The sequence below is a fragment of the Lates calcarifer genome, linkage group LG3, assembly GCF_001640805.2.
Source record: "Lates calcarifer isolate ASB-BC8 linkage group LG3, TLL_Latcal_v3, whole genome shotgun sequence".
Taxonomy (NCBI): Eukaryota; Metazoa; Chordata; class Actinopteri; family Centropomidae; genus Lates; species Lates calcarifer.
The window spans coordinates 11,643,039-11,660,762 of NC_066835.1; the positions used below are offsets into that span (position 1 = coordinate 11,643,039).

At 40.2% G+C, this 17,724-nt stretch overlaps 1 protein-coding gene across 1 annotated transcript in view; it reads right to left on the reverse strand.

The window, feature by feature from the left end:
- Positions 1-17,724, reverse strand: part of necab1 (N-terminal EF-hand calcium binding protein 1) — a 29,535-nt gene that overhangs the window by 9,083 nt on the left and 2,728 nt on the right. Inside the window, exons 3-9 of the mRNA XM_018698100.2 lie at positions 15,598-15,706; positions 12,774-12,799; positions 12,397-12,494; positions 6,797-6,933; positions 2,704-2,825; positions 1,277-1,353; positions 340-387 (exon numbers count right to left, since the gene is read on the reverse strand). Coding sequence (XP_018553616.1) covers positions 340-387; positions 1,277-1,353; positions 2,704-2,825; positions 6,797-6,933; positions 12,397-12,494; positions 12,774-12,799; positions 15,598-15,706 — 617 coding nt within the window. The remainder of the gene's footprint in view (positions 1-339; positions 388-1,276; positions 1,354-2,703; positions 2,826-6,796; positions 6,934-12,396; positions 12,495-12,773; positions 12,800-15,597; positions 15,707-17,724) is intronic.

The window sequence follows — 17,724 nt, forward strand, 5'->3', positions numbered from 1 at the left end:
GCCTGCTATTTCATAAGGATTTCTCTCTCCCCTTCTCTTTCTCTCTGTCTCTCTACCTCACATACCTCTGTGTCTACTCTCTTATTGACTTCGAGCCTCATCTTAAAAAAACAAATATCGAGCCCTAAACAGGAAGATTAAAGACAGAGACAGACAGAGCAAAGGAAGAGGGGGGAAAAACGCTTCTGACAACTTTCAGCCCTGCTGTTGCTATGACAACCGCTGAGCGCTTATTATCAGCGCGGCCTCCCTTTCAACACCACTCCGTCGTTTGAGGACAGAGTGACACAAAGTGGTCACCGCAGCAGTGGGAAAGTAGATGAAAGTCCGTAAACTAACCGATTTGCTCTCCAACACCTCCTCCTCAACAGGCTCCAGGCGAATCTCCTGCAGAACAAGAGGAAATTCACAACAATTAACGTCAATTGTAGCTGCTTTAAAGACTTAATGATTGTTTTTTAAGCCCATCTCCTCCCTCTCATCTACCAATGCAGTCCTCATCGCCTTTGGCCTGAAGGTTGACCTCTAATTGAAGCAACGTCTACCTGCAGCCCCTCATCACTGACCGGTTCAACAAAAGTGTGTGAGTGTGAATTCATCAAATGATGAAGTATAGTAAAGAGTAAACCAAAGCAAAATGAAGCATAGCAAAAATAGTTAACTGCTGTATTGACAAAGTGAAAAAGAATAAAAATTAAAGCAATATGAACAAAAATAACAGGAAAGAATATAAATATAATAGAAAATATATAAAAATGAGGAAATACAAAAGAAATATAATAAGAAAAAAGAAAATAATAAATAACAAAAACAGAAAATTATTAAATTAATTATTAAAATAAGGCAAAAAAATAATCTAATGAATATTATCATGATGAATAATAACTCCAGATGCACCAGCATCTGCCGCCTCTCAACTAAACCCTGAGAAAACTGTAACAATGGCACATGCAGTTTTCTGAAGTTGCTCCATATTCGAGGCTCTAAAACATCTTTACAACAGACTTAACGTTACGTTCAACACATGCAGATATATCAGCTTGTGAGAAGCTGATATTTCCCGTATACTATACATATGTGTATGTGTTTGTGCGTGGGAGGGTGTTGTTGGGTCGAACCGAACTAATTAATAGTTGATATAGTTGTGCATCCACTTGGTGGTTAATTTGACAGAGCAGTGTAAGGAAGCGTGTGGCTGAGATGGTGAGAGGAGACAGACAGAGAAGGTAAGAAGAAGAAGAGCAGAGGATGAAGAGGTTCAAAGACAGGACATCACCTTTTGTTCTAGGCGGTCGATGAGTTTCTGCAGTCTGTTGACCTGGATCATCCACTGACTGTCTTCATCATAAACACCTAGAGGAGATGCAGAGAGAGAGAGAGAGAGAGAGAGAGAGAGAGAGAGAGAGAGAGAGAGAGAGAGGAGGGTGGTTTTCAGACAGAAAGAGTGAACAACAAAGGTGAAGGGATGAAAGGTGCTGCATACATCGACGGTATTTTAAACACATTTTCCTCCATTGATTGTTGGAACTGAATACTCTAAAATAGTGCCAGTGTTCCAGGAGGCATTTCATGGTTTCCTTTCATCTAATGCAACGAACGACCATGCCAATCAATAGAAAAGCTTTGAGGCCTATAATTGAAGTTTTATAGAGGCTCCACAGTTGTTTTGCAGATCTCCTAGCAACCACAGCTGGTGCCATAATGGGGGTCTAATGGAGACCTGACTGTGTGAAAACAATGGTTTAAAACATACAACAACCAGGCAGGGAAATAGAGATTATTTAGCTTAGTTTGTTTGCACACATGGTGATGTTACAAGACACACAGTGGTTGGGAGCTGACCAGATACTATAATTACCTCACTAACGAGCTGATTAATTAGGGCATTTCATTAAAAAACACACAGAAAATAAATAACTGTATTTCAGTAGTCACAAATCCCACCTGGGAAATCAATTAATCTGTAGAAACTCAGGTCTGTACCTTACTAATTTCAGCTTAACCTCGTAATATTTTTGGAAACATCTGGTGAGCCTGATGGCATACAGCTGAAGTTAGTTCCTCACTCATCCACATCCACAGAATCTGATTGAAATTCCAGAGCAGAAGACTTATGATTCTCTTCTTGAATATGGTTTTGTTGTAGTTATAATTAAAGGTGTTAGATGTGATTAAATTTCACTATAAGTAACAACATTATCTGAGAATCTCCAATAAGACTACCACACATCACCTTATGACATCCATGATCAGTCTCTGGATAACTGATCAGGTGTCAAACTGTTATGTTTATTTTTATTTCCTTTTGCATGTTCCAGAGTGCCTTTGTCTGATATGAACAAGAGGCAGTGTGCAGCCCCAGAAGCCTGTATAATAACAATATGTGTACTTGTATTTGAAATAGTAAACACTTCAGTCATCAACAAACGTGGTTTAATCTCTTTGAACAGACTCCCTTTAGACTCTAACCTTCACCCAAGTATTCAGTGGCTTTGAAATCCATATACAGAGGACCCAACCCTCCTCTTCAAGCTCTCTCTCTCTCTCACGTCACTTTCTCTCTCACACCTACACAACCCCCTCCACCCAACTCCTGTGCTCTGCTCTCTGGCCTGTGGAGACACACCGACTCTAGTCAAACAACAACACATACCCATAATACATAAACAGTTCAGCATTAGACAGCAGGGCATATAAAGTCACCTGAATTGACGAGACTGAGGAGCGGGTTGTTGGGAGATAGGCTGCTGTTCCTCTGAAGCCTCCGATTGGACCGACGACCTGACCACTGGATGGACAGCACCTCGGGCTTCAGCGGGCCCTGTCTGGAGTTGAAACAGGACAATCATTTTTCTGACATCACCATATTTTAGCATATTTCCTTTTAAAATGGTTGTAACTGTGAACACACACTGCATGACTGCATAATAAAACCCTCTTAAACTCACACTGACTCAAACTGAACTTTTGTTCTACAGTTTATATGGTGTGCTGCACTCACCATTTAACAGAACCACTATGGTCTCAACTATTATCTGACTCTCAAAAATAAACAGAAAATGTGACTTTGTCATTCAAGTGCCATTTGTGTGTACTCTTTGTACCAAAAATGTTGCAGGACTTGACATTTATTATTTTATTTATTTATTTTACTATTTAAACTGGCACTCAGTGACTGAAGCCTGCAGTCTCATGAATATACGCCTTAGCTGAGAGTAAATTTAGCAAGCCTAAATTTGCCTTGGCTTTCATTACATTTGAATGTTGTGTTGGTCTGAGAGTGAAGTTAAAGCCAGTGACAAGGTACATGCAGCCGCAGGGTGACATCACCTAAGATTTGTCTTACTGCTGTCAGGTTGTTCGGACCTATATTTTGAGGAGACCTCAGGGTGTCTGCAGGGGTGTGTGTGTTATATATATGTGCATGTGTGAGAGAGTCTGTGATCATTATTTTTTGTGGACCAAAGGCTCTTTTCTTTTTATATTAACATTTTTTAAGTAAAGGCAGTTCATTGGATGATAATTACTCTGTCCAAATGTAATAAAATCCACCTACCAGCACCATCTAATGCAACAAAGCATATTTCCTGAAATTTTGAATTATTGCTTTAATTCATTACTTTATATCCAACACTTAGCTTTTTAGCTTTAACCATATAATATATCTGATATGTACTATATTGCAAACATAATTTGAAGATCTGCAACTGTGCTTTTTCTGAAATACTGACATCCCATCCAGCTCATTCAGAATGATCCTCTTTTGTTCAGTAGAGTTTGGTTGAATCATGTGACTCCATGACAGATTTTAAATACTCATAGCTGGAGGGTAATTACTCCTCCAGCTACAGCCATACATGTCTATATCCTTAATGTATGGAGGAGGAGGAGGGACCGGTGGCAGATCCCTCTTGGTTTGTCGGTGAGTCATGTTCTCAGCTCCGTAGCAACTTTAATTGCTAAAGTAGTTTGAGATCAGTAATAGAGCAAAGATCTGCAGGCTTTCCATTGTCATGCTCACCCACAGCTTTTATGTCAACTTAGAGGGAGGAAAAGGGGGAGGTTAAGAGAGAAAGCTGCATGGCCAAAATTAGCATAGGGCGAACAAGATCCAGTACGTTTCTGTTTCTGGAGAGGTAATTACTGAGCCAGTATCACTGATCAACAAACTTAGAAATGCTTCACACATTAAAGGTCTCTATCATACTGTACGCCCCTTCACACAAATATACCTGACCACAGAAGCCTATTTAAAGCCACCAGAGAGACAGCCATATCCTCTAGATGTTTGGAAGAACAGAGTGATTGCTTTCAGGTGCACGGGAGACTTTCTCAAGAGAAGGATGCTGGGGGAGAAAAAGCTGCTCTGGGAGCGAGGGGCAGTAACACTTTGAAATAACGTGAGAAAGAAACGAAGAGAAAGAGACATTTAGAGGAGGCGAGAAAAGGATAGGAGGAAGGGTATTTGTGAAGGTCGCTTTGACTCAAATGTTGCTCGTCTAAGCTCATCATTTTCTGCCTCTGAGAATAAGTGCAAACATGGTCATGGGGAGAAAAGGGACACGATGGAGAGCACAAAACATCCTGCAGGGATCATTTTAAACTTCACTCATGGAAAAACATGTCAAATAAAAAACAACTATTCCTGGAAGGCTTGTTGTGAAATGCTGCAAAAGAGTTACATTTGATAAATGCTGAATTACATTTGATAAATGTTGTGGACATAATGTAGACAAACAAAGGCAGAGACAGTGATACTAAAGGCAGGAGTATGCCTGAAAAGAACTATTTGCAATAAGTTTCAATGATCTCCCAAAAGAGGACAAAGCTCCATAGTTTTTCAGATGAACTAGGTTGCACTTTCTTCCTCCAAGTGATGGAAGAGGGAATGAAAAAAGCAGGCAAAGTTAAAATCTTGCCCACTTTCCCACCTCCACACACCTGGCTAATCACTGCTTGTCAAATTGTCTGTTTCAGAAATTTAAGGGTTCAGTATGCTTCAAACAAATCTCACTTCTCATTGGACGGTGAAACTGTGCTCAAGAGTATGAGCATACTGCGTTGGGTAAATTTGTGAACATATCTTTTTCTCTCCACTTCAGGCCTCCACCCAAATGAAAACAGAATTTTAAAAGTTAGGTGTTGCAGTGTAGTGCACACCCACACTGTTCAGGAGTACCGGGGAGTTAAGTTAGTGTCCGACAATGTTTGTAGTTCTCTGAGAGAATGTATGAACTAGTTTGTGTCCAGTGAGTTCAGTTCAGTTCAAAGCTTTGTAGTTGCTGACAATGTAGTTTGTTCACTTTTTTCCTAAGCTTATTGCATCACAGTTCAAAAAGATTTCAATATGCACGACAGCAAGTGAATGCATCACTGGTCATACTGTTCAGTAGTGTGTACAGTCTGTTGCTAGTCCAAGCTACAATCAGTTCAGTATAGAACCAGCCAAGACAAGCACTGATTATAAGGTTAACAGCTCAACAGATTAGTATGTAAGTATCAAATTACAGTTGTTTGTGTCTTTTAACATTCTTTTAATGAGATGATAATGTACTGTGAATGAAAGCTGAGCTGACAGTGGACCTATTGGTAAAACACTTTGAAGATTTGTAGATAACGATTTGTTCGTACACCTCTATTTCTGACACTGTTGCACCATTGGACACAAGCTGTTTGTTTGAAAATGCCAATCTGGATTTTAATTTTGGCTGGAAATTAAAACTCATTTATTGCTTTCAAACAGGGCGACATGGTGACAATGGACCATTAGCAAAGTTTATTTCTCTTGTATCCAGAGTCGTAAAATCACTGCTAAGCTGCTGAAGCTGCAGCTCAAGTGAGAACTCAGACAGGTGATGGGATGCAGGAGGACCATGCGTCATCACCCATTCTTTAAATACCCCATGAACACACACACACACACACACACACACACACACACACACACACAGAAAGAAAAAAAAAACTGTACATGAATATTTTGTGCACTTGTACACTGGTGAGTCATCATCACTAATGAACCGAGCACACCAGGGGCATGCCTGACTTCTGAATGCAGACCCAGACTGATCCAATACTGCATACACCCACCCACCCATACACACACACGCACACACAAAGAGCCCCCTGTCCCTCAATGGTCCATTGATAAAAATCAATGGTCCACTCTTCCCACACACAGAAAGCCAGCGGGTCAATGTTCATTATCAGTCAGTTCATAAATTAACATGATAATAATTTCATCATAACCCCTTTAAGGTCATACTCTAATTGTCAAACTATCATGCTAACACTTAATACAGACACATTAGTATAGCCTAGTTAAACACAAAGTTGATTACCAGACTGAAGTAACTCATCAATGGCAGACATTTACCTCCACCTTGTCTGTTTTGTTTTGACACATAAGAAGCAGCAGCATCTCCCCTGTGTTCAGGTGTGCTACCCTCCATATTTCATTTATCTCAATCCCTTTTTAATTTGCCTCCTCCGTTTGCCTATATTTCCCCATAGGATGAGGATCTGCATAGTGATCAGACAAATAAAGGATTATAGATATCTGCTGGATTACAGGGTCTTAACAAATACAGGGTAAGAAACTGTTGTTGCATGGCACCTTGGATAAAAGCTTCATTTAAGTCTAAAATGTGAGATGTAAATTAGAGTGTGCTGTTTGGACAAAATTATTAGACTGACTGCAAGAACTGTAATTATGGGTGCCATTGTACAATACACTTTGTCTATATTTTAAAGACTAATTGTGTGTATGAGGGACCTCAGAGGTCTTTGCCCTTACTTCTCCTGGCGAGTCTGCTCGGCTGTGGTTTCCATGGCGCATTCGAGCGAGCTTTGAAGCGAATGAAGCTGATTGGTTGTCTCCTTCAGCAGGAAGCGGGTCACAAACTGCTCCAGGTGGGTGGATTCCTGATAATCCTGTCGATCGAGACGAGGAGGAGGAATTATGAGTAGGATGAACGATAAAGGAGGGGAGGGTGGGGACGGGGGGGAGCTGTGACAAGTTTCACATCCAGCCACGAGTCACTCAACGTCCAGACCTTCCCTGCTAATTAAAAGACGCCTACAAGATCAGTCATTTTGAAAAGATTATGTAAGACTGCTTCAGGAGGGGAGAGGAAGAGGAGGAAGATGAGCATGTCAGATCTGATGCTAGCAATCTGCCAGCTGACTTCAGGACAATACAAGTTAAATCTTTTCAACAGAGCATAGACATTCATGTAGGACAGAGAGTTTTGAATGCGTTTAAGCTGGAAAAACTGGGAGGACGAGTGAGTTTCTGGGCAATTTACAGATTTTACTTTAGACAAACTTACAACTCATTCATTCATTCAAGCCATTAATGAATTGGAGATCTGTGTCTGTGCATCAGACCAAACCAAAACAAGGACCTGAAAGACGCTAAAATGCAACGTAGACCTGAGAGCTACTGCTAGTGGGTGGGTAAGTCACTGTGGGTTCACTACAACCATCACCCTCCAGTTATAAGTAATTGTTCAGTCCATTGTTACTACAAAATATTGATTAATACAGTTGGTGGTGGTGTGGTGGATGTTGTATTTACATTTTCTATTATGTTAAAATGTATTTTAAAAAATAACATCAAATATGTGAAACAATCATTTGCACCTTCAATCAAAATCACATTAAGAAATAACTTCCTCCATGCAGAGCAATATTTGTCATTTTGTGAGCGAAGGATACATTTATTTTTTGTTCAGGAAGCTGATGGAAAAAAAACAAAACAATAAACAATCATAGTGAATGGCATTCTGGAGAGGTGTCATTTACTATGCCTGGTGCAGAGCAGGATGGCTGGCTGTTGTTTTGGATCTAATCAAAGGGAAGTGAGTGATGCTCGGCACAACAGAGTTTGTTGGTTGCACCTTGCACCTGCTCCTACAGATTTCAGCTGTTTGTGCACCCGACTAACAATGAGAGGTTTGATGGGGAAACGCTAATGCAAGTTAGATCAATGACTAATGCATGAATAGGAATGTGTGTGTGTGTGTGTGTGTGTGTGTGTATGTGTGATAGAAAGAGAGAAGGGAAATATGTCACAGTGTTTTTGTCTGTTGGTGATTACTACATTTTCAAAAGTACAATGAAGATGGTTAGATTTTAAGAGCTGCATGTAGTGCACACACACGTACACACACACACCCCTAATTACAGTATGTTGAACGGGTGTCTTCCCATGAGAGAGCTGAACTCTCAGCAGCTTCTCTAGAATACCAAACAGATCATTAGTCTCTGGCTTTTCCCACCGGTCCTCTCACCAATGTATCTGACCAAAGATTGAAAAGCCTATCTCAAAATGTGAGACACAACCTAAACTCTGGTTTTTGCAGTGCTGCATTTTAAAAACACAGAATTGTTATGGGTTGAAGTGTTTGTTTGATCCTCTGACATTGTGCCTGCACACACACATTTGCACATGCGCACACATTCACTCTGTGAGAGTGAGTCACGACAAAACTGGTAAAGGTCAGTCTCCTGTCTACCATCTGAGCATGGATTACCTCCTGTGATCTGTTCCTTTGTGTGTGTGTGTGTGTCTCTACCTCAAAAGTCTACAGCCATTTTAAACTGGTTAAGGTCTGCCTGATTCTTCTTTCCGTTCACCTTTTATTTTCAGTCGTACCAAAGGTCAAATGAGTGCTTTGCTGGACATGGTGCCTTGCAGTTTTCTGCATTTTTCTACCTCAGCCTCTGACCTCACACTGCTGCTCAGATCACACTATTTAAGCCTTTTAGTCAGGACTGTAGCTATACGCTCTCCACCGCTCTCTCCCATTCTGCTCCCCAATCACGCCTCACTTTACCTTTGCCTGATGATTTTACCGCAGTATTTTTTAAATCCTGATTGCAAATCGTAATCGAAAAATGCCAAAAATGAGACAAACCACCCTCAGGTGATTTGGCAGGAACCTGGTTGGCACCAGCTATTCGTAAATTCATTTTTCAAGAAAAATCTTTCCTAAATTCTTAGAAATTGCAGGTTAGTTTCAAACGTCGATTTACTGAGACAGACTGCACCATTAAAACTAAAGCTACTAGAATCAATTTTTCCATAGTAACAATATATCAAATGACAATGTGGAAACAATGTGAAAATGTGAAAGGGGTCGCTTGTAGTAATGAACTTACAGAGAAATATCACCTATATATGCAGCTCCCTCAGCTTTATAGAGTTTATTAGTGAGTGTCTAGCCCATAACTTCACAGCTGTGGTCCCCTTTCACTGTTCTAATTGGGTCAGTTTTTGCCACAGCAGCAGCTGTGTTGGGAAAAATACCTGCTGAACACTACCTGGTCAACACCAAACGGCAGACAGACATGGTTAGCGACTAGCTGTTGAACGTAGCGAAGCATTTGACAACAACAGAGCCAGATATTTCCCTCAGGTGTTGGTAGAGACCATAACCAGAGAAAAGAGAGGGTGAATATTGGACTTGCATTCACCAGATGGCAACACGACTTCAAACACATGCTAATAAATGCTACGTAACTACTGGATGTGTAAACAGGAAAGAATTTTCAAAAGTCATTTCCAAAAATTGTAGTTTTACGGCAACAAACAAATGAACAAACACCAGTAAATGTAGGTATGACTTTATTTATTAATGGATAAATGTGTGTCACATGAAATGTAATTTTCATATGGTCTGTTTATGCTAACTGGTGGTATTTGCTCATTCAGTCAAATATTTAGCATAGTATAACAATTCATAGCGAGGTAGCTGTAATATAATTTCAACATTTTCTAGTTTATATCATTAATAAACAGCATTTTGTGTGTCAGGTCAGAGGTACCGACTATATATATTTGTTTTAAACTGGTCAAACATTAGCAAGCTAATATTTTGTCAGTTGGTTCAGTTAGCTACACCACAGTCACACCTGAAAGTTACTGGGTGAATATGTTTAGTAACAAAACTGATCTGTATGTAAACAGAGCGACTGGTTGGTGTAATGTAGCATGTGTAAATCTCCACACTAAACTAAGTCTTAACTTGCTTACTGTTATTGATTAATTCTATTTTCCTGAATTAAAATCTTTGGCATAATTCAAAAATGTTGTGCCCTAATTCTACATCAACTGTGAAGTGTGAGTACTCAGTCAACTTCCTCCATCTGCAGGTGAGAAACACCTGATTTGGAGTCAAAACTAAAAGAGGCTATGTGTGGGGAAACCTGTAAATAGCTTTGGCATGAATATCTTTGCCAAATGAAACCTCAAGTGTAGTCGAGCAGATACGTACACGTGCCTGGCTCTGATTTGGAGGCACAATCTTGTTCCAGCTTCCCCCGCACATGTGCATGGATGTTTGATGCGTGCACACACGACCACACACATAGACACAAATTAGCTCATGCAACATGCTAACAACCTTCCAAAACAAAAAAAACAACAACAAAAAAAAAAGAAAGACAGAACCACCTCAAAAACACACGTACATACAGCCAGCCCCCTCACACAAATCCACAGCCAGAGACCACCCACTCAAATACATATACAGTTCAACAGAGACGACTGAGCTTTAGTCTGTGACTAATGCAGCATCCTTGCTCAGCTGATACTTGATAACAGAAAGAGAAATGCAGCGCACCATAAATCTCTTCTTTTCTCTCTTTTCTTGTGCTATGACTCATTTTGGGATCACAGAAATCTTTTGTGGCATCACACATGCTTTGTAAGAGAAAAAAAACTGAATTAGGCTTTAAAAGGAGTAAACACTTTCAAAAGGCTCCTGGGGAGACATCTGCAGTGTGAAATCCTCTCTCTCTCTCTTGTGGAGTAATTTGATTTAAAAGTTATTGTTTTGGTCAATAACTCCTCATTTCTGCTCAGTTTGGGCAGAACAATTTGTTTTCATTTGAGCTCAAATATATATTTTGTACTTTATGTCTGTGAAGGAGCAGAAAGACCTTCAGACCTTCCTGACTTCAGAAAGAACTTAAAATACATGTCCACGCTGCCTCTGCTGTTTCTCTCCTCTCTCCTGCTGTCTCACTTCCCGATCTCAACTCTCCTCATGGAGAAAAGAAAATGATTTGAGGTGCAATTTGATTTTCACACCTCATCATGGCTCGGCGCTCGTTGAGGTCTATGAGAGATTGCAGAGGGACTGCAAAAATATCTGTGTGGTTCCTTTTGCAGGAGTGGAGGCTGAATATCAGGGCACATGCAATTCACTGCTGTGCTCCTGAAGGTACAACCTTGTTGAAATCAGTTTCAAGAAAAATACTTGTTGCTTGGAGTGTTGTCTGTATGTACCTCCTGAAATGATGCATTATCTGACACCGTTTCCTTAAACTTTCGCCTCGCTACTGTCTTTTTTCTGTTCAATTACATATTACCACTTACCACTGTCACCGCTGTTTTTAGGTGTTGAAGTACAGTGTGGACATGTGTAACCCATTTCTGTGCTAATTAAAAACTACAAATTAATGGTTTTACTCCCACGCATGGTTTCTGAAGGATCCACAGTGAGACGTGTCAGTTTCAGTGCAGATCTGAGGGCTGATCTGAGCCTCGCAGCATGTGTCATATGTGTCAGATGAGACACTACTGAGAGAGTGGTAGGAAGACAAAATAAGCTCTCCCTGCCGATCTAATAAGCCACCTCTGATCCTCATCGCTGCATTCTTCTCCCATTTCTCTTCATTATTTGTCCCCTCAGTCCTCCTTTTTTCTTCTGTCGTCTCTGATGTTTTACCTCCATCTCTGTCTGTTTGCCTTCTCTCCCTACCTAAAAGGTACACAGCTTTAGCCACAGCTCTACAAGAGGATATAAAGCATTTTCCAGGAGAACGATCAAAAGCAGCACTTGTTCGGTAACGCAGCCACAGCCCATTTAATTCCTCATCAATGTTGGCTACAAGTCCAAAAATAATCATAACATGTTTTGTTCTGGGGGTTAATTAGTAGCATGAGTGAGCCCTGGCTCGTCCTTTTTGGCTCTGAAATGGAAATCTGACTAATGGGAGATCTGAGGAAGCCAGCTGGACGGCACAGGAGCATGCTGGGAGAGATTTGCAGCGTGAAGTTCAGGCCACACTGTGAGTAAATCAAACATCTCTTATTATTATTATTAAGTGCGCGGCATGAGCTGTCAGTATGATGCTCGCCGCGTGGAGGTGTGGGTGTGCGTTATGAATGTGTCACGGGGATGGATGTGAATACACAGATAATGCACTGTGAACAGATACAACATCTTAATTTGAAGACACAGTTGACAGAGTTTGCTTGCTTTCAGAATCATAACTCAGTCGAATCAAACACACAATACACACACTGCTAACTAAGTCTTAAAAATGGTGACAGAGAAAGAAAGAAAGAAGAACTTAAAGATTAGTTGCCTCATTAGATCTTACCTTCTTTGTTTTGTCCATCGCCTTCAGTATGGACATATTCAGGTCTTCTAAGGCAGCGAGAACATTCTCATATTCACCGAGGTGCTGGGAGAAATACTCTTCACAGAAGAATGACCAAAAAAAAAGGAAACATTTTGTGAGTTAAACTAGGACAGGGCTTTAGGTGTTTTGTTGACACAGCACTGGTGTGACACCTCAGTCACACAGCCTGTAGGGGTCTAACATGGTTCTTTCCTTATGCTGGGAAAATGTCAAATAGCATTTGAGTCTATGGTGCTCCTGACTGTGAGGTAAAGCAAGATAAAGCAAGTAGAACAACACGGCTTCTTATTGCTAAAAATCAAAGTTGTGTTGATTTAGATGAAGACTCAACTTACCACAGAGTTCATCGGTGTCCACGTTACTGAAAGACAAAAAAATGAGAGATATTAAGATACAAAGCCTTGCTTTAAAAAACAGACATTTTTAAGGTTAAAGGAGGTGACAGAGTAATCTTTCATCACTGCACAACTTTTCCACAGGCAGACGTTGATTTGGTGAATCAGTGTGTTGTGACAAATGGGAGCAAAGTAAAACAGGTCATGAATAATTGAATAATTTTGCTGCATTTTTTGCCTGCAGAGGTGAGCACTCGAGACCCGACGACGAATTCCTCAACAGAGACCCTTGAGAAATTTTGTCTGTTTTTGATGAATGTCCATGCATGAGTGCGTGACAGGGAATGTCTGAGTGTGTATGCGTCTGAAAAGGAGACAGACACACAGAGAAAGAAACGAGTGAAAGAAAGAAGGGTGAAGGTGACAAAATGGACAATCAGCCACCGTATCCTCTGTGCAGATGGCTTCAAGAGACAGAAAGGAGACATCCTCGTACAGTGAGTGAGGCTGGGGAATAGCGCTTGTTTTAACTCCATTCCACACAAGCTGTAGCTGTCGTTCACAAGGGGAGAAAGTGCTGCAGAAATCAATTGGTCCGAACAGGAGAAAACACTTAGAGCCTCAGAGGGCAGACAAGAACAGAGGAGGTAAAGCAGAGGTTAGACACTAAAATTGAGCAATAGACTAAAAAGCTAGAACTTGTGTTGCTGGAAACTCGGCTGTTTTGACATTTTAAGGTACTTTGTTTACTAATGGACCACACAAGTGAAACTCTGAATACAGACATACTGCAAAGACTATTAGAAACATGAAACATTATAGCAGAGTCCAAATGTATCCCTCTCTCAGGGTTTAGTTAAACAGAAATATAAATAATTCAATTAATTTTGCACATGCTGGAGTCCTGGTGTGTGACCGCAGCTTCATATCCTTCATCTACAATTTAATTATTTAAGTTCATCTAATTATGCTTTGGACCTATGTCAAATACACAAATAATACTATAATAACGAGGATAAGAAATTAAATAATTAATAAAAGCAGTGTTGGAGGAAGGATTCAGATTGGTTAGGTAAAAGTATTAATACCAAATGTACTTAAAACATTAATAGTAAGAGTATCCAGTGCAGAAATGAAGTTAATGTTAATGTAACTAGCATGGCATAAGTCCTCCTCTGTCATTCATCCAAAAACTGCTGCACGGTGACAAGAGCTTCAAAGACTCTCCCTGTTTGGCTTCACTGGATACAACGTTCGTCTACATTCATTCATCTTTCACGAGCGTGACGACAGCCTTCTTTTTACCTGCAAAATAACTGGCCACTGACTGCTTCTTCAGGATAACAGGGTAATCATTTAGTTTCAGTCACGTCTGTACCACCTCAACTTATTTCGCCTGACCTGTGTTTGCTCTGCCGCCATGACATTGATCAGCCTGTCTCCTTCATGCGGTTGTCGACAAGTATCAAAGAGAGTCTTACAGGCCACCTACAGAACAAGGCTGCATGAGGAACACAATCGATATTCACTCTTGCTTAACTTAACTGATTTAATGAGACTTTGCATTCAATCACATCAGATGCAAATGGATCTAGTTTGTGAGCCTTTGGATCAGGAGAATATTAATGAGTAGTGTATAATATAATTAATAGTGTTTAGTAATTAAATACTATAGTTGCTAAGTAATAGATACATGCATGAAAAGGGATTGTAGTAAGGGATTGGACCATTAATTTAGCATCCTTCAAAAACAAAGTTACATGCTACTTTACAGTAAAAAACAGGGAAAAAAAGGTAAATAAAATCCAAACATGTAAGAATGTATGCACGTGTTCAGAACTGTATCATTGCATGTTGAATATTCTATATATTTAGATATTTCATGTATCATTGGGTGGTTTCTGAGTGTTTGCTAGAGTGTTACTAAATGGTTTCTATGGTGTCAAGGATGGTTGTTAGGGTAATTCTGGCTCGACTGCTCACGTATTGGATTGCGTAAAGGTGACAATGAATTCAACAAAAGGTTTGAGAGCAGAGGGCAGAGGTGGAAGCCGGGTGAAAGCTGCTAAGATACACAGTTTAACAATAATATTATGTTGCAATGCTGCAATATCGATGCAAGCCTGTCTTAAATCCTTACATATAAGATATGAAAATGTGTGACAGGTTGACAGGCAAACACAGAGATGAATCTGACGCGAGTCTCCCGTGTCCTGCAGAGACACAACACACAGCCACTCTGCCTGGAGTGCGTCTCTTCACATCGTAACGTCTGCTTGTCATCGCTTGAACGATACTGAGCTTGTGAATAAATAGAAAATTCTCATCAGAGTGTGGCCCAGTCCCTCTAAATATTTTATAGGACTAGTCACTTTCTTCTGGATGTTTCACATCATATTCTGCACACTGAGCAAAGCAATGATAAACCAATCCACCAGGATTTCTTTTAAAACTTCGTGGCTGGCTGAGTGTGTCCAGCTTGGCTTGAAAACATGTCAAGATCATTTTCATAGCAGACACAACAAAAAACTGAGCTGATGATTATATACATCATATCCTCCTGGGCTGGTGACAAACAATGTTGCCCTGAACATGTCATCAGTAATGGACCTTGTCTGAGATGTATCCTTTGGACAAGAATCATGTGAGTTCACTGGCTGTTCGAAAGAAAGTTGGATGTAATTGAATGAAACACACTACAAAGTGGCCACTGTGGTTCTTATGAGTCATCTCATTGACATCTCCCTCTTCTCCATCACCCACATCTCAAGTGTGTCCTCTTTTTAATAACACAATTAAAAGATAAAGCGTCTGATTGACTTACTCTGTATTATGGGTATCGATTGTATGGAAGAGCTCCTTCAGCTCCTCAGCTGTCAAGACTCCATCGGAGAAGTAGGCTTTGAATTCGTCAAAGGAAAGCTTCCCGTCGTCTGGGAACGGAGCACGAATGCAATGTGTCAACAAGGTCTCAGGACTGCAACATCCTCTGAGGTGAGGTGACCATTCTCTAAAAACATTCCTCATATAAATCACAGGCAAGTGAAAAGGTTGGAAATTTATCAGTAGCACAAACTTCCTTCCTCATTGTTCCATTAGGAAACTGGTTTAAAAACATTTCAGGAATTTCACTGCATCTCCTGGGCTGAGTGTGATTGACATAACCCACATACGATGCAGCATGTTGTAAAATGCAGGGGCTGAAGCAGTGAAAGAGCATGAATTACAACAACCAACGTCAGACATGTTTCTCACACAGTTCTTGCTCCACTAGTGTTTTTCTCTTTGTGTGATGTGAGGTGGCTGATCTTTAAATTTTCACTGCTGACCTGCTCTACAGGTGATTTTCAGTGTGACTGTCATGTCTCTATACATGATGTGAGCAAGAACCCCTTTTGAAGCATGCACAAAGACACACACAGAGACACACACACATAAATGGAGCACATGGTGACTCACGGTCGACGAGCTCAGGAATAATCTTGGAATAGACTTGTCATATAAGTGCCGCTGTTCGCACAACACCAAAAACAAACATGTGGGATGACTTCTTATGTTGCTGCATGACAAGACCTCAAATCACTCACAGCATGGGACAGGCTTTTAATGAATAATGAAGCATGTCATGCTATGTGAATCATGAATTCTGAACAGCTATTTTTGGTCATTTATATGAAACATGTTCAGGATGTTACTAGGAGATGTTGTGTCTGTTAACATGTCAGATAAAACTTAACAAGCTCTGTATCGACACACACTCAAATCTGTTTCATGACACATGCTAGCTTTAAACAAAATGATAATTTCAGTATACAGTCATACAAACTGAGATAGATTATTCATCTAAAATCACAGCAGTTCAGTGGATAGAGTGGAAATGACAGAGTGATTCCAGTTTTCATTATATAAACATGAAAAGAGGTCTAATTTTCCTACCGAAGGAAACTGCCTATTTGAAAAATTAGGAACATTACTGTAAAAGCTTCAGATAACATTTCATTACTGCAGCATTAAAGTGTATATCACACTTGTATTTGCACATCATGGCTGCTGATGATTAAGTATATTTAAATAATGTATAGAAACTGTGTATGTTTCCCGAAAACTGACAATATACTGCACTGTTATGAAAGAAACTTAATGGAGTATTTAATTGTTGTCGGAAATGCACTTATTTGCTTTCTTGCCAAAAATTAGTTGAGAAGATTGATCAAGCTATAGCCAGCAGCTGGTTAGCTTTGCTTAGCACAAAGACTTAAACGGGGGGTAAACAGCTAGCCTGCGTCCATCTAAAGGTAATAAAATCTGTCTACTAACACCATTGACAGCGTGATTGTGCATGAAGTGTTTCAGTCCTCCATCCTCAGGTAAATTCAGCATATTTTTATGTGTCAAGTCTATTTTCTTGCGTTTTATGTGTGTGACTACAGTGTGTTGAGCTCAAATCACAGGTGACCTGCACTTAATCCTGTACCTATCTGCATGTAGACATAGATGGAGGGCTGAATCTGCTGCTGCGCTAATGTGCTGCTCATGCTGTGACTCATGTGTTGACACTATGTACAACTCACAAATCTATAAAGTTATATATTGGACTATTTCTTGTCAGGGAGTGGTTACCAGACAACCAGTGGAGGCTCCAAGACGTCTCTGCTCCTGGTTAAGAAATACAGTTGTTTAACATAACTTTGCTTGTGGATTGAAGATTCAAGATTTTGTTATTCCTGTTTTCACTTTTTATGCTATGCTAAGCTAACTAACTGCTGCCTGTAGCATATTTACGACACAGACATGAGTGTGGTATTGATGTTCCCATCTAGTCAACAAAGCAATAAGCATATGTCCCAAATTTGGAACTAGTTCTTTAAGTGATAGCGCATCTTGTCTCTTTCCTCCAGCAAAGGAAACTTAAATGTATCTACACTTTTTTGCCTAATGCACACAGATCTAC